The 23,949-nt window shown below is 36.4% G+C and overlaps 1 protein-coding gene across 5 annotated transcripts in view; it reads left to right on the top strand.

Annotated features, from left to right (window-relative positions):
- The window catches only part of LOC117420647 (lipopolysaccharide-responsive and beige-like anchor protein), a 311,185-nt gene that overhangs the window by 150,691 nt on the left and 136,545 nt on the right, over positions 1 to 23,949 (top strand). For all 5 annotated transcript variants that reach the window (XM_034034155.3, XM_059028772.1, XM_034034157.3 and 2 more), the window contains one exon: positions 3,036 to 3,202. In XM_034034155.3, coding sequence (XP_033890046.3) covers positions 3,036 to 3,202 — 167 coding nt within the window. The remainder of the gene's footprint in view (positions 1 to 3,035; positions 3,203 to 23,949) is intronic.

Raw genomic sequence — 23,949 nt, 5'->3', positions numbered from 1 at the left:
TTATAACCGATTCCGAACTATAACGGGTCTCGTTATAACTGGGTAGCACTGTTTGTGTGTGTGTATGTAAATAATAATGATGATTGATTAATTGAGCAATCAGTCTTGTTAGCCCAACTTTTCCATGCAATAATTGGATTTTGATTGGATAATCCTGGAGCCAAAAGGGGAACTTAGACATAATTCTCTCGTGTCAAATTGAAAAGGACTTGCAGTTAATGCAAAGAAACTTAATGCAGTCTGTCAAAATGACTTTAAAAACTAGTCTTGAAACAGTCGCTATGCAGAACTGCCCTTATATTTAAACGTGTTTTATTTTTATAGCAGCTTAGCACGTACAATGCAAGACCAGACACTGACGTTATAGTAGTTTCTAGTTATTGTGTGAGGGAATCAAGTCCTTTTTGGCTACCCCAGTTTTTATTTCCGCAGTACTGATCTATTCATATAATACCATTAAACTTTGCAGAATTGTATGACAGTGGTCTGTGTGGGTGGACTGAGTGCAAATTAGTGCCATTTAAGCAATTCAACTTTAGACAACCAATTACTACATTTGTTAGGCACAAAATTAATCTGTGTTTACACTTTTGAATAAAATTACAGCAATTTTAACCGCTGAGTGAATCAACTCAGCTGTTTTTATTTTTTTTGGTAGCTGTATTATTTGAATAAGGAAAACCTCCAGTTAGTCTTAAACAGCTGTCGAATTCTGTGAACTGGCTGTAAAGATCTAAAATATACTGGGATTTATTTTACTTGTTTTTTCCTTGTATTTACTTGTTTTTTCCTTGTAGTGAAAATCATTAATGTATAGAAAAATAATGTAATGAGTCAACTTGTTAGAATGTTCTGTGTCTCTCAATCAACTATATAGAGAATAAAGTACAAGCTACAGTACATAATCAGATAGTAAAAAGCCACCAAGGAGTTCCGTGACACCACAATGGACGAGGCCACAGAACTCCAAGGTGGCTTTTTACTATCTGATCAGGTCTGCACAGTAGCTTGTATTATATTTTGTATAATACCAGCACAAAAAGAAAAAATAAACACACAGATAAAATTAAACAAATCTTTTCTTTACTAAAAATCACAAACCTATATTTTTTTTTTTTTAATAATAATTAGACGCTGTCGTTTAGTATCTTTTTCTTTTGGCTAACATCAGATTCATCAAATTTCACGCTGACTTTTGAGTTGTTAAAAATGCAGTTATACCCAAAAATGCTCTGGAGGCTGTAACTTAGAGTTTTGTGTGAATGACCTTTGGGTGGCGTTGCAACAGAGACTGCGTCATTATCGTCATTTCTGGAATCGTTTCTGCCGGTCGCAGTTCACTAGATCATCTAGTGTGCAATGGATTGACTCACGACTTTTTCGGATGACGGATGATAAATGACGGAACAGATCCAGTGGGCAAAGCCCTTTGGGGGGGAAGGGAGCTTATTATAATGACATTTACTAATTTACTCTTTTAAAAGCATTCACTAAGAGAAAGATGATTTAAGCAACATAATATATGCAGATGCCTCTGCTTGTCGTTTTCTGTTCCCACACAACACTATTTGTTTCAATTGAAGCACCAGCATTGCTGCATGAAGGAGGGTGAAAATGCTACACTATGTTGCTCATGTTTCTATCTGCAGGCGTACACTCTCCAGAATTTCCAACTGATTTTATGATGCATTAATAAAATAACAAAACAATCAGTATTGTTATAAAATATATTGCTAACATGGAGAAAACAGCATGTTAATGCATGTCCTGCATTTAGTAAACCCCACAGATACAGATCATCGGTAACAGTTTCCAGTAAGAATGCAGATCTATGAATGGGTTAATGTTTTAAGCTCTGCTGTTTGTATAAAACATTTTTGTTAGATTTCCATTTTATCATGTTTTAAGGTCAAACTTGACTTGAATGTTCTACAAAGAGACAGAGATTGACAATTAGCAAAGAATAGCCCTCTAATGTGATTTAAACCTATGGATTTTATGTCAGATATGAGAGGTTGCTGTTCAAATTGGAGAGGAGGATCCATTATAGAGCACTTTAGAATGTTTACTGCGTACTGGTTTATTTTTTTAGAACTGTACAACTAATATAACAATGACATCTTATGAACCAATTAAACTTGACTTGCATGGGTCTCCCACTGTCCGTCAGTTATCGTAGAGCTAGCTAATTGTGAATTGGTCATGTTTCTGCCTAATCTTTTGTTTTTCCTCTGGGTTTTTTTTTTTTTCATATAATTTATTTGCCACTAGTACATGTAGTAGTAGTAGTAAAGCCTTTTGGTTCTGTTGCGAGGCAAGAAGATATAAAACTAGCTAGAAACAACTTGTACAGGCAGACAATCAAAACCTGCCCCTTTGCCATCTAGCTCTTCAGACGCTCATTTAGGTGACTTTCACCAGTAGCGTGAGTTTGTGAGATCGAATTCTGCCAGCCCACCATCCTAACTGGCTGATGGAGTCCCAGTTGAAATAGAACAAGTCTGATTTCAAATCCCTTTCAAGACGTTCAAGTAGCCAAGCAGACTGTCCAGCAGGGGTGCCTGTTTCAGGTATTTGGGTCCCCATCTGGAGTGGAGTGATTTGTAGCCCTCTTTACAGATTTCACCTCCAGTATATATCAAGTGCTACTCACAACATTACCTTTTACAATTACATTTCAATCATGGTATATTTAAACTTACATTAATGATCAAACTTGCATTGTGCATATTCATAAAAGGAATGTACCTGTACATGCTAACCAGCAAACACATCTACAATATAAACATTATATAGAAGGTGTGATGCAGCCTGTAATATTTATTTCCCTTTGAGTTGCATTGAAGTGCAGATGGGAACAAAATCTTTCATCTATTGATAAATAGTATGATTAGAAAATAGATACCGAAAACCTTTTGCCTCAAAAGCAGTAAAACTAATCTTTCACTAAAACTTGTTCGGCCTGGTTCTTATTTTAATTATGTTTTGCGTTTTGATTTTAAGTTTAAAACTTACAATTTTGATTCTCTTGACAGTCTCAGAGCGCCCAGTATTCGGCAGAAAAACGAGACGAAGAGAAGATGTGTGATCATTTGATACGAGCAGCCAAATATCGGGACCACGTAACGGCAACTCAGCTGATCCAGAAAATCATCCACATCCTCACGGACAAGCATGGAGCCTGGGGGAGCACTGCTCTAAGGTAACCCACATTTCAGAAGTGCTGCTCACTGTTACAGGTAATGTTTAATGTAGCAAGATGTAGGAGATCAGGGTAAAGGAATGCCCCTACTGATTTAAGGCACCCAGACATGGGTGAGAATGTAGGCCCTGGATTTGTGTTCCAGGTATTGCAGTGGGAAACGTGAGCCTGCTCTCCTTTCGGAAAGTGCTGCGAGATGTTTTTGTCTCCACAAAGCAAAGTCCACAGGTTTGTTCTGTGCTGCCTGTTATATAAAGCATGGCCCCTCCAGCAACACAGTGCCCCCTGACAATGTGTTGGGATGTTAGTAGATTGGCAGGTCCAGGTTTACCCCCACTAATTATTTGAAGTTGTGATTGAATTCTAGCCTAAAGCAAACTCTTCTGCCTAGTTTAGAGTTTCTTATAGTAGGCCAGCAAAGTAAATTTGGGTTCAAGGAGGAACACAGAGAGCTATTATCTTAACTCTAAAGTGTGTTCTCCACCTAACTTGGAGCAGTGTAAACACAGACATGTTACACATTAGCTTTCACAATAAATAACAATAAAACATACTGGTTCAGCATGTAAACTAACATTGAGTTATCTAAAAAAAAAAAAGATTAATTTAATTGTTTTACCAGTGCTTTAGGAGAGACCTTTTCCCTCCTCTGTTGAAATATCACTAATTATCACCTTTCTACAGTGGTCTGCAATAAGCAAAGACCTCTGGAGCTTACTGAAAAGTGTCTTAATCTTGTTAACAGCTGTGTGAGAATTGCAAGATCAACTAATTAAAATGTTCACACATACAGAATACTGGAAACGTGATTTTATAATGAGTCTGAAGAACTTGAGGTTTGTGTAGTCATTTCAGTAGTTCTATTACAGAAAGAATGAATGTTGCCAATCCATCTCTGAAGCAGTTTGGATTACTCTTGCACCCAAAGCCATCCCTTTCTGCTTATCAGGGGAAATATACAATTATTGAATCTGTATTTTGTTACTGATTGTTTAAAAAAACTAAAAATAAACTATATACTACTGTGTTGCAATTTGGTTGTAGCTTATTATATATGGGGGGGGGGGGTAAATACTGTGCATGTACAAAGCAATGGTGAATAGAAAGTACTGATTAGAGGATAAACCTAAAAATGGAGCGAGGTAACCAGTGGTGTACCACAGGGCTCTGTATTGGATCCTCTGCTATTCCTTATCTACATTAATGATTTAGATTCTGGTATAGTAAGCAAACTTGTTAAATTTGCAGATGACACAAAAATAGGAGGAGTGGCAAACACTGTTGCAGCAGCAAAGGTCATTCAAAATGATCTAGACAGCATGCAGAACTGGGCAGACACATGGCAAATGACATTTAATAGAGAAAAGTGTGAGGTATTGCACGCAGGCAATAAAAATGTGCATTATAAATATCATATGGGAGATACTGAAATTGAAGAAGGAATCTATGAAAAAGACCTACGAGTTTATATTGACTTAGAAATGTCTTCATCTAGACAATATGGGGAAGCTATAAAAAAGGCCAACAAGGTGCTCGGATATATTGTGAGAAGTGTTGAATTTAAATCAAGGGAAGTAATGTTAAAACTTTACAATGCATTAGTAAGACATCACCTAGAATATTGTGTTCAGTTCTAGTCACCTCGTTACAAAAAGGATATTGCTGCTCTAGAAAGAGTTTAAAGAAGAGCAACCAGAATGATCCCAGGTTTAAAAGGCATGTCGTATGCAGATAGGCTAAAAGAATTGAATCTATTCAGTCTTGAACAAAGAAGACTATGCAGTGATCTAATTCAAGCATTCAAAATTCTAAAAGGTATTGACAATGTCGAGCCAGGGGACTTTTTTGACCTGAAAAAAGAAACAAGGACCAGGGGTCACAAATGGAGATTAGATAAAGGGGCATTCAGAACCGGAAAAGGAACTTTTTTACACAGAGAATTGTGAAGGTCTGGAACCAACTCCCCAGTAATGTTGTTGAAGCCGACACCCTGGGATCCTTCAAGAAGCTGCTTGATGAGATTCTGGGATCAATAAGCTACTAACAACCAAACGAGCAAGATGGGCCGAATGGCCTCCTCTCGTTTGTAACCTTTCTTATGTTCTTAGTGGCATCACAGCAGTATTCCGACTTTTCTCACAATAGGGGGGGGTAGTGTCTGGCAATGACACAGAAATAAGCACACCATGATGTAACTTTGACTTGCCAGTCTATATAAAGCCTTCCAAACTCCCAGCGTGTGTTCTTTGACTGTACATTACATAAAGGGCATTTAAAATCACAGTAACCTTGCATTCCCTTCTTATAAATATCTGCTGCTTTCCAAGTGCTTTTCCCCCTTTGAAAATCCAGTTACTGTTATGTGCTTATAACCACAATCATGTTTTTTTCACTAGAATTGTGGCTCAGAGTAAACTTAAACAGAATACATATTTTTTAATGAACCATACTATTTAAAATGTCTTTCTTGAAGTGTAACGGGCGTCTTTTAAGCCCCATTTCTCTTGCTATGCTAGGTTTAATCTCAGGAGGCGTATACATACTTGGGTTGTGGTGGTGTTAGTTTTTTTTTTATTTTATTTTTTTTGCCTGCACTCACACAAACCCATATAATTTGCTCTGAGATCTAGCTCTAAAGCTCCAATACACCCCCATTAACGTCATTTATTTTGTTTTGATATTGATGGCTTGCCTAATGCCATGCGATCAGCGGGCTGCAATGCTGGCAGACAGCCTGGGATCGGCAGTGGTTTTAATAAATCACAATCAGACCTGTGCCATTACATCAATATTTTTCGTCAATTACCGAGAAGGTCAGGTGCTGCATTCAGCAATGGAGCCCCAGCATGTGGCATTTGAGAAACATCTGGTACTGCAACATAACTGCAAACGGGAGAGGAGGGGGGGGGGGGGGGGGGGGGAAACATTGCAAATTCAATTTTGAGTCCAAATGAAATCTGCTACTGCAAAGATAGCACCGGCAATGATTAGAGTCTTTTGTGAAGGTGTAAAATTTGCAAACCCTCGTAGCGTTTCATAAAGACATATTCCCCAAAGTTTCCGTTCAATAAAAAAAGAAAATATTATTTTCTCAGAAGCTGATAGGAATTGTTTTCTCACAGCAGGCATCTAATATTTTGTGACATCCAGTGACCTGCTGGAATGCAATTTGTGTCTTAATATCCAGCTTACACCAGCTTTTGCCACCAGAGAGAAGAGGTGTTTTTTTTTTTTTTTCGTGCTTGCTTTTCCTTTCCTTTTGGCTGGATTGTTGAAAGTCTTGGGGGTTTGTCTGGCAAACAAAGAAAGTATTCCACTCAGTGCTCTGATAACAGCTTGCCCTTTACTGTCATTGCTTTTTTCAAATGTTGTGTGATTCGAGGAAACACGAGGGACATGCAAGAGTACCTGTTCATCCATACATTACTGTCACTGACGCAAATGAGCAGAGTGGCAGAAGTCATTTATTTTTTATTTTTGGTACAGACTATGGAGCAGCCATTGTGTTTATTTGGGTCAGGAGACAAATCATCTTTCATGTAGATGACACCTGGTAAAGTGGCTGAATGTAAGAAAGATGAGGAGAGATGATGGAGAATGCAGGATTGAAGTCTCAGAGGACACACTCCCCTTTTCTCATATCGTCCTTCATTGCATTCTAATAGGCTGACTAATGTACCATGGAGATTCACTCTTGGTTTAAAGATGATGTCTTTGCGCCTCGTCACAGGATGGAATTGTGTCTACAAGTAGAGCCGTGAATATAAAAGTGATCACGAGAGAACACAAAGTCAAAGTTCTTGCAGTCTCCCTTTTTATAATGACATTTTAGTATTGCTTCCCCCGGTCGTTTGTTAAGAGATCCACCTAATTTAAGTGCAACCTCCCCATCTCTTCTAAGCAGCTCGTTTTTGGCAGCTTCAGTGTGTTCAATCTAATGGATGCCCTTAAGCTAGAGGCTTCCCAGCCTGAGGGACATTCATCTTTTTCTATGTCACAGGCTTGCCGGAAAAATCTTTGTGATGCGGTCTTCCATTTTTCTTCAGTAAATCAAATCATCCTTCTATCAGAAAGATGAATGCTCCGAGGTTGTGGTGTTATAAAAAAAATCAATGCAGGCAAAATTGAAACAGTATGCCTCCGTATTGATTGGCCTTGTGAAATCGAAACTAACAGCTTTGTAACTGTTCCAGTGGACAGTTAGCTGACCTGTAATGGACAAACTATCAATATTAGCATTACTATTTTATCTTGTTGTATGTCATTTTAGAAGAAAGCAGCCTGAAAGAAAACGACTCTTGCTGGATTTTAATACTTGGTGCAAGATGCACGCATCATCCACTTTTCTTAATGTGTGCAAATGAAGGATAAGTTATGACAATAATCTTTGTGTTAGGAAAATAAAAATCTAATTAATTATTTAGAGAACGCCCGTTTCTACTTAACATGTTGTAAGACATCTGAAATTGTATTTTTTTTTCTGTTTTAAATTAAATATATTGTACTCTACATTAAACATGAATGTGCAGTTTGCATTTCAGAAACCTTTTTTTTCACCCAACCTGGTATAGAAATGTCTGCTTGACCTATTTGACCATAGTTAAAAAAAAAAAAAGCCTCTTTCCCTTCTTAAACTTGTAGCAACATTGTCTCTTATAAAAAACAATATACATACACATAAATGTTGATACAAGATCCATATAGCCAGAAATCCACCAAAGCATGCAATGCACAAAAAGGTTGGCTCCTCAACCCCCTGTCTATGATAAGCCACCATTCTCCATACCCTTCATGTTATTTGCCGCATTGAAAGACTGCTTACAGTTGTATGCTGATTTAATACCATTTGTTACTTGTGGACACCCATCCACCAAGTGCAGGGTCTAAGAGCCCCACTTCACATTGGTCTTCACCAACAAGATTGAAATGCATTTTAATTGATTGCACTACCAACCTGGATCCAATTGCCAATCTACTTTGCCACCCAGCCCCTGTAGTCCCTTTAAACACAGAGTTCACACCTACCATATCAGTTTAATTAAAAAGACATCACTGGTAATAACTGTGCATTATGCAGTACTTTGTATGTCAATACATCGGTCACCCTCTAATTTATTGTATCCAGAAAAGATGTATTCTTTCACTGGGCTGTTTCCTTTTACCATCTGTAATACATTCTCTCCAACAAGTATTGGGACAGACATTTGGAGATGTGTAGATTATCAGTTCAGGGATATTAAGTAAATGAGGGGTATGAGTGGGGGAAAAACTATTAACAAGTGCCCTCAGTCATGATGTATTTGTTCATCTTCTCCAATATGCTGTAAGCTAGTTGAATGTAGGCACAGATAATTGCATGGAAATAAGACAGTCGAGAACCGTTCAGTTTTACACAGGGTTTTTATTATTTTCTTTTATCGGCTCGTCCCACAGGTACCCACGACAGTCATACGTGCAAAGGACAACAAAAAGGTTTAAATAAAACAGTCCACAAAAAAAACCTCCTGTATCCCCAAAGCCCTGATCCAAAATGGCATTGCAATCCAACAACAAAACAAATTCGGTTGCCAAGTCCCTTGCAAATAATAATTGCACTTTAAACCCCAGCCCTTTAGGTGCTGGTCTGGTATCCAAGTCCTCGGGCTGGTGTTGGGGTTGAGCTCTCCTGTTTGCCTCTCGCTCTGGGGGCCGTTTCCTGATAACGGTAGTACTTGGTTTCAAGATCATTCCCACGATTGACTGCAGCTGAGTTCGATTGATCCTCGTGTGCGTTTCCCAAAACCACCTAGTGAAACTGCATCTTCAGAACGACCTTAAAGTGCATCGTAGAAGGTGCAGTCCCTGCAAAGGTGATGAAAAGGATTGGGGGTCAATCACAAAATAATCGATTTGTTCAATATTTGAAATCTGGAGGAGACAATTGCTGGCTACATAGGCTACAGGTACTGGCCAATTTTGGCAATCAAACATAATGTTTTTCATTTAACTAATCCTACCTATCAGCACCTGTAGCCTATAGCTCAATTATCTCCCCCTGCTCCTGCCAGCAGGTCTGTGAGCTGGCTCACAATACAAAAAAAAACAAGAAAAAGGCACCTAAGATTATATGAATAATAATTAGACACATAAGCTATCATTAAATTGTATCTTCTAATGCAATTGCCAAAATGCCAAGCAGTATTGATTGTTAAACTTGTGATTTTATAGTTGGTTTAGGTCTAAAAACATGTAATTGCCATTTGGACTTTTCTTTGCAAATTTAGAAAACACATTTGGTGTGGTTGCTCTTCTGAAAAAAATGTGTCTGCTTTCTTATCTAAAACTCAGTCTCCCAGAACAAGACTTATTAGGAGAATAAACACCAGTCTCTGGCTTTTGAAAGGCTTCCTGATCTAAGTTACTAATGTTTACATTTTGCCTTGCAATAATTTACAAATTCTCTAGCTGCATTACTAATGTTGCTTAATCATCAATGCACACTTAGACTGGCAGTGACACTTTATTATACTATAGGCAGATTGTTTTACATTGTAATACATGACATATACAGAATGTTTCTTTTAATATATAAAGTTGTAAAATAATTATTGGGAGAAAAAATGGTGGTACAAGTAAAGTCAATACCCATGTTTCAGTGTTAAATGTTTTAGAATGTTTTTTTTTTTTTAAATAAATAGATGATAAAAGCAGTCACAAACTATCAAATTATTGTTGCTCACTTGGAAACCATGAAGATCTGGGGCTATATGGTCACTTTTATTACTTATCCTGGATGTGCTTTCAAACCACACTGAGAAGGACACTGAAGTGAAAGAAAGCTAGCTGGATGCGGATGCAAACCAGTTTCAAACACGAACATATTTCCATTCTTAAATTTTTCAGAAAATGTGATGACGCCACTTTAAATTTCCTCAATAGACATGTAACAATTGACCCAGAACTGAATACATTGATACATTGTTAACTCTATCTGCTGGAAACAATTCAGTGCAGAAATTTTTTTTTTTAGTATTGGTACATACCTTCTAATTACATGTTCACAATTATATAGTCACACTAATAACTGAATTAAAAAACAGTGTCTGTTACTGGTTAATGACGGTACAGTTATAGACAGCCTTATTCAGTCTTGGAGTGGTACAGCAGTCCTTAGACATACCAGACTTTAATTTATAGGTGGGTAACAGTGTTTTACTTTCCCATTATGTGGCAAGGACACTCAACTTAATTAGCATCTCTTCATGCATTGAATCTCCTCAAGGGGTAACTCCTGTGGTGTTTAGCAGGAAGGTTCTTTGTAACCAGCCTGTACCGACGTGAGTTGATATTAATAGCTCACTTTATCATTGAAGAGTCAAGGGTCATGACTTTGCCCACAAAACCCTAAACACCACCATCACCACCTGCAGACTGCTGCCATGCCTTTTGCTATAATGATTCCTATATGTGGTGGCTGAAGTTCCAAAACTTTTTTAAGTTCAAGTCAGAGAGCACTGTTTTTTTTTTTTTAATAAAACAACCATGGAGAGCTTGAAACCCGCTATACTGCAGTGAAACCTAATGTTGAGTACCAGAACATGTTATTCTTGTCTATCTGAGACCTTGCTTGTTGTCGGATTTGTTCTTCCTGTGTCGCAAATATAAAGAGGATACTGTATAAAAGAAGTTGCATGCTGTGCTAATAAGCAGACTGAAATGTAGTAAAAACATGTGATTCCTTCCATGTACAGTATACTGTAAACTGGGATACTTTTACTCCCCACCCCCACTGAACTCTGTACTGGCATATTTAAAATAGTTGGAGAATGTAAGTTTGATTTAAAAAAAATAAAACAAAAAAAACCAACAGATGAACCATTATTCTACTTATATTTTTAATAAACATATATGAACTGTGGGAAAGGGGATACAAACACTTTTTTTTTTTCTTTTTTCAGCCATTAGCAATGCCTAGTTCAAGTACTCTGTTTTTAAACAATTTGAAAAGAAATCTTTCCGGCATTTATAACACGTCTCTTAAACAAAGAGTGACATCTGAAAAAGGATGTTATTTAATCCTTAGGGAGCATGTTAAGTTTGACAGGAATGCATTACCTAATTTATCTGAGAGAGAGTGCCTTCATACAGTACAGGGGGTTACAGCATTTCATAAACTCGTTTAATGAAAACATTTACCTTTAGAAGTATAAACAATACAGTTACTAAGATTGCACAGAATACCAACAAAGTGTCAAACTGGGGAGTACTGAGCAGCTGAAGCTTGCCATATGGCGCTGTAATTTTATATTGCATTAAATCCTCATTCAAGGATTCCACAGCACTGTAATGCTTAGATTAGCATTTCTTTTGCCGGGTGCTACCATCTTTTTATAGAGAAACATTAAAAACTGATCATAATTTACAAGTGTGTGTTTTTTTTTTTTAAGGATAATTTAATCCTTTAAAAAACATTTCCCTTCTGTGGCTTTCATCCTAATATAAAAAATACTGTTTTGTCATGCTTTATGATTTCTCAAGATGTGGATAAATGTTTATCAGTTATTAATTCAATCTTTGTTTTTTAAAGCAAAAAAGAAGATACTTGCATGTGAACCCCATTACATTGTTAAATGCACAGCTTTTATGTTACAGGTCAGGATTTATGTGTTTAATATGCCATTAAGCAAGCATGGCCTTGCCAGAGTAAGGTCATGATGGGGTTCCTGATCAATATCTGAGTGAAAAAGCTATTTTTGGAAGTTTTTAGGAGTTCACTTGTTTTTTTTGAGGATGCAGTATCTAGGCAGTATCGATTGTCAGGGTCCAGTAGTTGGTCAAAGGCTATCTCCTTTGACTTACCCCTTCGTGTGGTGTCATCCTCCCTCCTGTGATAAATTGTTACAATCTCAGCCACAGTAATTACACACTGGTCAAGCAGGTCATTTATTTCTCCAGTTTCACAATTTACTAAAAATCTCCTTTATCTTTGGAATACAGCACTTTCTTTTGCAGTGAAAGCAGAAAAGGGTACCTAAAATACATCGTCTTGATGGGAGGGGAGGTGGGGATTCCAAAGCAGGAGATCCCTATGTTTCACATTTCACCTATGAAGCATTATAGCAGCAAATCTTACGGTGTCATTCACTTTCCCCAAACTTTTGTTATACTTCTCAGTCAGTTACACCTCCTAGGACCTTTGTAACCTGCAGGTTTATTAGTTCTGCCCCTACAATTATTTGTGGTTATCTTTGTGGTTGAAAAAATTAGTAACAGTGCCTCTTGGTTTTCTCTTAGACCCCATTCACACTTGCGTTTTAAGGCAGCCAAGGGCCGCCTTTTCTCATATGTGAACGCTTCAAAAAAGAAAAGGCAGCCCAGGGCCGGCCTAGATTTAGGCCGGCCCTGGGCTGCAATCTGGGACCAGGGCCGGCCTTTACATATGTATGAACACAAAGCAGACTTGGGGCCACCTTTTTGTATCATGTTACCAATTTGATTATGTAGCTCAGTAGCAGGGATCATAGGAATCAGTTTGCTGTGGAATAACAAGGAACAATGCAGATTTTTTTATGATAACACAGAAAAACGCAGATTTTCTATGATGTCAGAGATTGTTTTGTTTTACATATGGGTAAGGGCAAAAAACGAACAAGGCTTTTTTTTTTTGTTTGTTTGATAATAACCAAATCAGTACACGTACCATATATACAAATTAACACAGGCAACTTTGCTGCTTCAAGTTCAGTGTTGAATGAAGCTTCAGTTTACTTCAGTCAGTATCCAGAGCTGTTCAAAGATGCCGAAAACAATAACAATCACCCCTAAAGATCGGATCAACGAGTTTGGCAAGGATGAATTTCACGTTGATGGTAATGTGCTGTTTTGTACTTCATGCAGCAAGGCTGTAGATTACACTCTTAGACAGACCATATAGAACACATGAGAAGTGCTAAACATAAAATTGAATGAAAGGAAACGTAAACAGCAGCAAACGTGGGATTCTTTTCTGTGCTCAACGCCAGCGTCTCACGACAATCAGAGATGAACTAACGTGTGTGTGTGTGTATATATATATATATTTTATAACAGGGAACTATTTAATATTTGAAGTAAAAAAATATATATAAACAAGTTTGTTTTACTGATTAATGGCACTGGTAAGCTTGTAACTTGCTTAAAATGTGAAAGTGTAACAATTTGTATTTTCACTAATATTTCAATGCCTGTTATTGTGATTATTATTGTTAATGTTATTCTACTGGTGCTAGAGAGAGCAGTAGTTTATTATGTATCATGCATGTTGACCGTGTATTGCTGTATTTAGATTAGGACGCTTCACTTAATGAGGGTTTTGTTATAGCCGTATGTTCTGTAATCTTCCAAGAGAAGGGGTAATGCTAATGTTCAGTCTTTACTGGTAATGGTTAGGGACTAGAGAAAAATAATGACAATCATGGGGTTTCCATGCAGGTCAATTTACACGTGAAATGGCGATGCGTGTGCACGTTTGGGAGAAGTACTTGGGTAAATCAGGTTTGTGGCCAAAAAAAAACGGCCAAAGAGAGGGATAGGGTAAATCTCATTTACTCGTGTAAATGACAAAACATACGGGAAAACCACGCCCAGTTTTGCATGGAAACCCGCATTTCACGTGTAAATGTTAATGAGCATGTTTATCCTTAACTGTAAATATTGTAAGGGAGCAGGTCAGTTGTTACTGTGGATTCCAAGACGGCACAAAGTAGTGGCTGAAGGGCGGTTTTATGGTTAGCAGTGGTGTAGTTCACCTTAATGCGGGCGGCTTTTTTTATTATGAATGTCAGCCATTGTATGTACAACCTGTTAGTCATTTGCAATCTGAGTGAAGTATCCATTACGAAAATAAATATTTATACCTGTGAACACTAGCAAGCTGCTGTTTCCTCCGTGTTCTTGAGAGAACAATGTGATTGTGGATGGGGGTAAGCTTGGACCGCCACTCCATTACACACTTAACATTAAGTCAAAATAGTCAATAATATATGTTTTTTTTTATATATAAATACTGTATAATACTGTATACAATTGCTACTGTGTGACACTGAAAAGAAAAATGAAAATGAATAAGAAACATCTACTACGAATCAAGCATTACTGTGTATCCCGGTAACTTCCATTCTGATTGCAGGCTATTGTTCCATTTAAAAAATAAATAAATAAATAAATAAATAAATCGGCACATTTTAGGCCTGCTTTTCAGTCACATATGTGAACACGCAAAGGCGCCTTAAAAACGCAAATGTGAACGGGCTTGCAGACCTAAATATGCGGCGGCCCTGGGCCCGCACAGTAATGTGAACAGGGTCTTAGTAAGTTTGTCTAATAATATTTGTTATCAGACTAATTGTCTTTATTTGCAAATTATATATATATATATATATATATATATATATATATATATATATATATATATACACTGCATAGTGTAAATACAGTAGAGGATTAAGAAATATTTAAACATGTTTAATATATATATATATATATATACACACACACACACACACACATTGCTCCCTCGCTATAAGGCTCTCGGTTATATCATGCCTGAGATATAACGCTCCTACAGCATTCCCCCCAATTCCCTATACTAGTGATTCATGCAATATTTCTACAATAAATACTGTACCGGTGTTCAAACTGTAAACAACTTCTCAGTCTAACTTCCGTTTCTGTCTCTCCCTTTGATACAGTATCTGAACTGAAGAAAAGCTGCACTGGCACTTTATAGCACAGACATCTTATTCAGCATTTGTTTTATAACTAAATAAATATTAGGCCTATTAAGTGGTTATCTTTGTTAATGCATTTACTTTTTTACTGCAAGAGGAGATGCGACTTTCTCCAGAGACGAGACGCTTCAGCCCCGCTCCGGCAGCCGAATCTGGGGCGAGCCCATTCCCTCTTCCTCTCGCTCGACCCGCTCTCCTTCTCGCACTTGGTTTCTTGGTTTGCTTGCCTGTCGCTTCGAACTAAACTCCCAACCGCTGTTTAGCCAGGCTATTTATAGTTTAAAAACTGCTTATTAAAATGATTGGGAATGTTACCTTTTTTTTTTGTAAAAAATCTAGCATTGATTATATGGTGCATTATGCGTGGTTAATTCACAGAAAGTTACATTTTTGCTTCACTATATGTGCATTATAGAGAGGGAGTTATTTTATTTTGTATTTGTCAGATGTGTGTTGTGTCCTGCGGCGCTCCCAACCGACCCCCTCCCCCTCCCCTATTTATAACGCTCTTCAGTTGTAACGCTTATATTGTGTGTCCCCTGAGACCCACGTTATAGTGAGGGAGCACTGTAATCCAAAACATTATGGTTATTTACTGTAAATAAGTCTTGAGGTGTCAATCTAGTAAATCTAGCTGCAAGAATATTTGTTTTGCTAGATTAATCTGTCATGTATACATACTGAGTTACACAAATTGAGTAAAGAGGATTAGTGCAGGATTAAAGGACCGCTACTGTAGTGAGTGACAGTGAAAGTCGGAGTATGTTTTTCCTCAGTCTTCCTCCATTGACAAAGGTAATGATCCAGATACACCATGGAGCTGTTGGAGTTCCCTGGTCTTTATATTAAAATAGAAAAACAAAGGTAGAAAAAAATAGAAAAAGGACAATCATTTTAAATGTTTTTCAGTATTTGAACTGAACCATTTGTGTAGTTGTCCCCTTAACTACTTCAGAATGATCTAAAGATTGTTGAAATTCATTAAGATGTTCAGCACTCAGACGCAGACATGTTACTAAATACTACTTACCCACCAAAATATACAGAATTGCTTACAGGACTGGATTCATTACATTTAAGCCATCCCAGCTGTGTGATTCTCTTATTATATGCACCTTTTTCAGATGGATTATGTTGTCAAAATACATGCACCATGTCTTTACTGTCTAGATTTTAATACTTACAAAGCTGCTGAGAAACATACTTAAAAACATATTGGATTGTGTTTAGAAACTTTTAGCAGCAGATCCAGTTTAGATTTTATATTTTGTGTGTCTCGTCGGGCCGCGACGTACAGGGATTGCTGTGCTGGGTTCTTTTTGGAGGTGCAGCAGCACATATTTCTATCTGTCTGTCTTTTCTTTTTCAAGAAATAAGTCAGTTGTTCCAGGGTACGAGGCAGCAAAAATCTCCCTCAGGGAAATAAACACAGAGGCAGAGAGGAGATCAATTTGTTTTAACCGATTACCCTGAAGCCATAGTCAGTGGTGAGATAGCTTTCTGAAACATTTCTTGTTATGATTTTATGAATGTTACAACAAATACTAGAACATTGTAAAAGTGTATATATTGGCCTGGAATAAAAGTATTCTTTCAGCAGCAACATACTACACACAGGGTTGAAATAGAAAATATGTTCCCAATAATGCAGCTTATTAAACCATTTTATTTTGCCTGTATATATTCATTAGCAGTTTAACCTTGATTTGTGTTTAGTAAGGTTAAGATAAATGAGCAGTTACCTTTCTCTAAAAAAAGAAAGGCTGCTCCAGTGTTGTGAACTTCAGTTTGCCGCTGTTGACTAGAAGTAGTCTCTAATAATTAGCATATCGTTTTCAACCCTTTTGTCATAAAATTTACACCGAGTTTAATTGCTGTTAATTGGGGGGTGCGTCTTGATAAGCCATACGTAATTAGGAATCCATTTGCATTTTTCATCTTGCAGCTTTGCGTGATACTTAGAACAGTGCTTTATTTGCTGTGCGTCTCCAGAGAATAAACTAATCCCCCTTAGTCGCTGATATTATGGAGATGCGATTTCACTCCCTTCATTTTATTTCTCAATTCCCATTTGCTCATAAAGGGATTATCTCTGATTAGTTAGAAAGGCCAGTGCTTAAGTGCATTTTGTTTTGCGTTGTTATATGGGAAGTCTTGCCTGTTGGATGGTATAAAACTAGAACAGGAGCGTGTGAGAGAAGCTGCTGTTCAGCTCAGATTATTGTTACTGTCAGTGGGGCGTGTGCTCTGGTTGTTTTCTTTCAGCACAAGTGCAGGATATTTTAAGTATCTTTGCCTTTGCTTTCCACTGAGGAAGCTGTTATGATGTCTGGATATGAACCTGCCTAAAATGGTTTGGCTGCATTAAAGCTCCACCAAGCCCAGCAAGCCTGAATGCAACCTGGTTTAGTAAAAATCAATGCTGATTCATTTACCCAGGGCTCTGATTACATTTGATATTATTGTGAGACCTCTTCTATACTTCCTGGGTTGCTCTGCAATTAAAGGGGGTTGTTCATCACCAGTTTCAGCAAAGAAATATGTTTGTGTTAAGGGTGTTAGTTCAGTTAGGATGTTTATAGTGGTCACTGCTTTTCACATTTGCCACCTGTTTGTTATGTACATTATTTCATTGATGTTATCATTATAACTATCAAAACTGGACATACTGAGCCAGTATAGCATCAAAACATCACAAAGTGCTCTGTGTCAAAGAAGGTCTTGTGACCTCCAGAGCATTTTGCTTTATAACGAGAGCTAAAAAAATCGGTGTGTTTACACGGTTTTTTATGGTGTACTATGAATTTATTATACCATAAAATGAATTTGTGTCCACCTAATGTTACTTTTCTCAGAATCATGAATGTTTAACAGGGCAGCCAGTCATTTGAGCTATTTCAGGCTGTGTCTTGGATAGCTTCTCAAATTTTTCAGGCTGTTGACTTGGTGTTATTACGCTTGGTTATTGTATAAATATAATGAAGGATTCGTCTGTACACTTAAAGCAAAATAAGGAGATACTGATGTCCATAAAGGTTTTAATGATGTGCTATACCTCTGAGTGTATATTGTGGTACTTTTGCTTTATTTCAGTTTATTGCAATTCGGTTACTATTGCAAGGAAGGAGTCTCCTTAGGATTTGACAGTGGAACCCTAGGGGTAGAAAATCACTTTACACCTCGATAGGAGCAAATGCTTCTGAAATGAAAGAATGCCTGTGTGATTTTTTTTTTATCTTTTTTTTTATCTCATTTTTTTTTTTCACTGGTTTGTTCTGGTGTTAAGACATCTCTTTTATCTCTGACAAAAAATGTATCCCTTTGGAAGCTGTTATAATACTTCTACATATCTTGCTTTAATATCTATGTACAGCAGAGCTTTTGACCATGTCAAAGGGGATTTTGTATTATAAATGAAGTTTATACAGTACATACCATTTCCTGTACTACTGGATAAACACTGATGTTAACCTTTAGCCGCAAGGGGTCCTAATTTCAGACAACTGCTTCAGATAACTCTGTAGACTGAAATGAAGTGCTTACTTTTGAAAAATAATATACAGAGGCTTTTTCCTTTAGAGCTTGTGCCTTTGGAGACGTAGAATAGTCTTTTCATTTTTTTTTTTGTGGTGTAGTCTGTATTTGGTTCTAAGCCATGATCAAATTAATGATATGTCCAGTTCCTTGTTTCATGCATATTTGAAATAGAACCAGGCGAATGTCAATGCATACCATAACTGTAATCTTTCAGAAAACACACACAAAAAGATATATCAGGCAATAATAAACAATTTTGTGAATACAAAATAACCCCAGAACATTAATGTGGATACTTGTAACTTGTAAGTCAATGTAACATATTAGTAATATCTTCTAGTTGTGTAATAACTAGAAGATGAAGCTTTTGAAGGCTGAAGCTTTCCAATGACCTGCTTGTTTGATATTTCCCTGACAAGATGTGCGATTGTAGCATAGGTTTTTATATTTTGAATTAAAGTTACAGACGTAGTTTTAAAAAAAGTATTACAGATTGCATGTGCGTGAAGATGTTCAATTTAGTTTTGCAGTAGAATAATGCACAAAAATAATATGAAGCCAAGATTTTTTTTTATTATTATTATTTTTTCAACTAGCATGTGAGAATTTAAAAACCCCTGTAGTTTTTAAACTACATGTCATTTTAAATAAATTAACAGTGTGGTGGATTTTACTGTTGAGTGAAAAGTAATTTGTCACCTATGGTAGGTTTTAAAAAAAGATTACACAAATACAGCATCATATTTACCCATGTTGTTGCTACTGTAAGGTATGTTTATGTCTTTGATTTAAGCGGTGTCTAGCTTGGAGGATCGAATAATTTTATTTTTGGTAGCACACAGCACTACAGTCACTTGAAAGAAAGAGGACATTTATGTAGGGGATGTTTGAGCATATCTGCCCAGATCTTACAGCTAAACAGCTCCCACCTGAACCAGAGTTTTATTGTGCTGACACAATTTACATTGTTTTATTTAAATTGAAAACTGTGTGCCCTAAATTATCAAAGTGATCACTGCAAATAAGGATGGATTATTATTATTAATAATAATAATAATAATAATAATAATAATAATAATAATAATAATAATAATTAAAACAAAAACAAAAAATCAGACTTTGCTGTTTAGCTAGTATACACAATGGGGGTGCAAATCATGTGGAAAATATGGTGCTTAATCCTACCAGTCAGCTTAATCACATGGTTTAATTTAATTTCCCTGCTAAGACATTTGGAGAGGCTTGTTTTAATTTAGGGTTAGGGTAGGGTAGTTTAGCACCATTACTTAAATAAATGTCACAATAACAGGATAGCTTTCATTTATTTATTCATTTATTTGCTGTGTGTTTCATAAACACATCGTTTATGCATTAAGATTTTTTTGAAATGAAAACCGTAATATCAGTAGCAAATGCAAAAGCAAAAGTAATCTAAAGGAAGAGCACCAATCGGCAATATTAATGAAGAAAAAGGAAGAAAAAAAATCTCCCATGCATACTTGATATCATTGACTGTAACCTTATTAATCCAGCAAGAATATTATAAATGACTGTTTGTCCTTTATAAAGTGCCTTGCTTTCAAGTGATATATGAAATAATGTGGGTTTTGCATGTCCTGTTTGTAATGATAAAGATCATATAGTATAATTTACATAATCTGCAACCAGAAATGAACCGCATAGTAATATTATCTGTATAACATACATTATCAAAGGTTAAAAACCTATCATTAGTCATGAAAGTTAATTTTATGGTGGGTGTAAATTATCTATCTTGCAGTTGTGTTTTATTTTTTTTTATTTTTTTTTGTTCTATAAAATACTATGAAGCAAAGGCTACACAAATAGCAAAAAAAAAAAAAAAAAAAAAAATTGATGCATTTGCTCAGTGTGTCTGTATAACCGATTTGGATCTTGATTGATGGCAATCATTTGTCTTTGTCAGAAAAGAAGAACAATTCAGACATTGAAATAAGAGTGCTATCAAACTTTCTATTCTGGCAAGGAGATTCCATTAGTGCTTTTTCTGTGTTGTGTTTAGCTTAAGGGGAGTGATAAAGTATAAAGGCTTATATTCTTTTTTTTTTTCCCCCTAACAATTTACTTCACCTGATTGAGAATACACTACATTAAAAATGAATGGGGCCAATATTTTAATTCCTTAAGTAATTTCCCAGAAATAGCATTTTGTGTCGGTTGTATTATTTTAATAGGTGCATCACTCGCAGACTTGGCAAGATTTTAAATGGCACCAGACATATTGTCTGTATAGATAACCAGTCATACTGTACATGCTGTGAATCCAGGTATATGGGTGTTAACCCTAATCTTTGGAATCTAAACCCTTTTCAGAAAATGCATAGCTTAATAACAGAACAAAGTCCAACACGTTTTACCAGGGCATGAAAAGTAGCATTGTCTAATTACAGAACCCATGTCTGTTCTACTTTCATGTTGGACGCTATTGGATTGAATGATGCACTTCTGGCAGTGCTCTTTCACTGGTCTTGTTGGGTGGGTTTGAAATGGATAAATAACTTGCATACAGTGTGTTGTACATTAAAATAGGAAAGCTGCTTAGCTTGTTGAGCACATGAGGTAGAATTGACTTTTCAGGTCTGATGAAGACCCTGACAAATGGGGGGAGCAAAATTTGAGAAAAGCCTTAATAACCCACAATGTGTTTCTCCAGGAGCATTGCTCCAGTAAAAACAGGTACAGTTTTGAAGGTTTGTGGTTCCACAGACAACCCCTGGTGTGCCCCTTATGAAGGTCCCATGATTGTTGCTCCACATCTAGTAGATCACATGACCACTAGGGGTGGTATAGAGACTGTAAACTCCATTTACCCCTACCACTACTGTCTAATCATGTAAAGATGTGTTTCCTATTTAGCATTAAAGCATATTACTCAACCATTTATTTCATTGCATACCAGAATTGTCATGCAGTGGCATTTTATTAAAGGGAACAAACTTGCAAGCCATTTATTATGTTGGAGTTAGTATTTTAAATCACTTAAGTCTTTGGATACATTTATGAATAATGAATATAGTCTTGAAACTAGATTATTTTAGTTTCACTGGTTCTCTGAGATGACAAAGTATAACCAAGGAAAAATAAAATGCCTGGTAGTGGCTCTTGCCTTTACCACTGTGTTATTTAAAAGTTACATGCTGTTGAAAATTAATTAACAAAGGGTCAGAAAGTTACAATGTATACATTTTAATCACTAGCAATTTAACTTACAGTATCTGTGCAAAGAGAAGCGTTATAAACGGGGCAAAGGGAACTGTTAAAAAGTTTATTTCTCTGCCTGTTTCCTAGACTCATCTATGTAAATGGGTGGACAGAAAATGGGGATATCCTATTTTGAACAATAATTACAGCATGACGGAGATGGAAAAACAAAATTGGACATTGTGACAGTAACCTCCCTGTTTTGTTTACCATTGTTGCTAACAGGGTTTTTCTCGTAAAAGGTAAAACAAGTCCAGAATATCTGTGGAGTTCTAGCTTTCAAGTAAATATTCAAATGCTGAAGCTGTCCTTTATTATTTAAAGTGTATAGTTCAACATGAAATGCTTGGTGTGATTTCAACTTTAATTTCCATGTATTTCTTGTACACCAAGGTTTCTTTAGAGCCTTTACTATACCTGAAATGTTTCTGGTTTTCTGGGTTTCTTTTAATGTATTGCTGATTTTACCATATTAAGTCCTCTGGTGTGTTACAGTTGAAGTACACCAAGTCGCTGATGGTCAAGTTGCAATGTTCACTTAATCTTTCACTGCTCCCGTATATAACTTTCCATTTATCTGAAAGCAGCTAAAGCCTAATTAAAGAGAAGGACTTCATGCAATAATTAGCCATGTTATTTAAGATGAGTCACAATTTTTATGTCAATAGTATAATGATTATGTTTGAGACAGATTGTGTGTCTGTGTTACTGTTACAGCATATTAAGGAAGTGCATCCTTTAAAATACTTTCTAGTTGCAGTCAGGGTGGGACAAATCACTTTGTATGCTGGTGGCCATTTGGCCACTAGCTTTCAAAACCTGCTGGCCAAGTGAACTGTTATGGTGGCCAACATTTTCAACTAGGGACAATATGAGGAGACGTATATTTTGCATTTACATTTTATATTCTCTTTAAATTGTGGGAGGGGAACTATATACAGTTGTTAAGTCAGAGAACTAATTTCATAACATGCCAGGGAACAGCAAACATTAAATTCTAGGGAACTATTTTCTGTGTGCATAAAATGCCAGGGAACTATTAAAAAAAAAAAAAAGACGATTTACTTAAGCATTTTACTTAAAATAATATTTTGTTTCCCTCACTTATATCCTTCTATAAATACTGTTGTGCCGTCAAGCTAACATGTTCAACAACACTAATAAAGTGAAGACGTTTTTTGCTTTTGAATCCCCGGGGCTGGAATTTGGTGCTATTATATTGAAATAAACAGGGAATGCATGATGATGTGTTCGTTGTCATAACCAGCAATCCAGACTCATACTTAAACATCCATAAACTGTTGTTGTTTTCTCTGACACTCATTAACCAAAGTTTAAGGACTGTGGTCTTGTAAACACGATATAAAAAGAACTTTGTTTTTTTGGCTTAGTGGGCCACCATACTTTGCAATACAGCTTGGATCGAACTTCACTGCATGATTGTTTTTGTTTTTTTGTGTGTCACAACAGCACGCAGAGACAAAACATGACACAAGAGCTTGTTTACACTGTAAATCTGATGTATTGACTTAGTTATATTTGAACATTTATCCTGTCATGTGTTTTAATATATATTTTAAAACACATTTTGCTTTACCTGCTACTGAGCGGGGGGCAATTCAAGTTTATATTCATTCAATAAGCCTATTATTTTTTTTATTTTTCTTTATATATATATATTTTTTTGTTTTGTTTATTTCGTGGCATACCTTGCGAAATGTCTGTTTGTGCCACTCTGCAATCTATTTTATTTTGAAGAGACATTTTAAATTCTGCCTAACTTGTGGTGGCACATCCAGGCCATGCGTGTGATTTCACCTATAGAATGTGATCATAGTCAGTATAAGTTTCTGGTGGTACATTTCAAAATGTCCACAGGAACTGTCAACGCATTAACAAAGGTAATGCGTCTCCTAATAAACAAATAATAACAATACTACACAAAGACTGAAGAAACTTCTGTTTTTTCCTGTTCATTTTGCAATGTGTAAATAGCTTTGCACAAAGACCGACACAGCTTTCTATTTTCCCTGATACTGTCTTTTGTTGGTGTGTCATTTTCCACTTCGTAATTTGCTTAAATTGATTTACACAATGAACGATGCTGCTTTCTATTTTTCTCCAATTCACTCTTTGATTATTTGTTATTTTCCAGTTTGCAATATGTTTAAATCGCTTCGTACAAAGACCGATGCAAATGGTTTTGTCTTCTGCTTCGATCTT

This window comes from Acipenser ruthenus, chromosome 1 (assembly GCF_902713425.1).
Source record: "Acipenser ruthenus chromosome 1, fAciRut3.2 maternal haplotype, whole genome shotgun sequence".
NCBI lineage: Eukaryota > Metazoa > Chordata > Actinopteri > Acipenseriformes > Acipenseridae > Acipenser > Acipenser ruthenus.
Note: the sequence above shows the minus strand (reverse complement) of the source record. Positions and strands in the feature narration are given on the sequence as shown.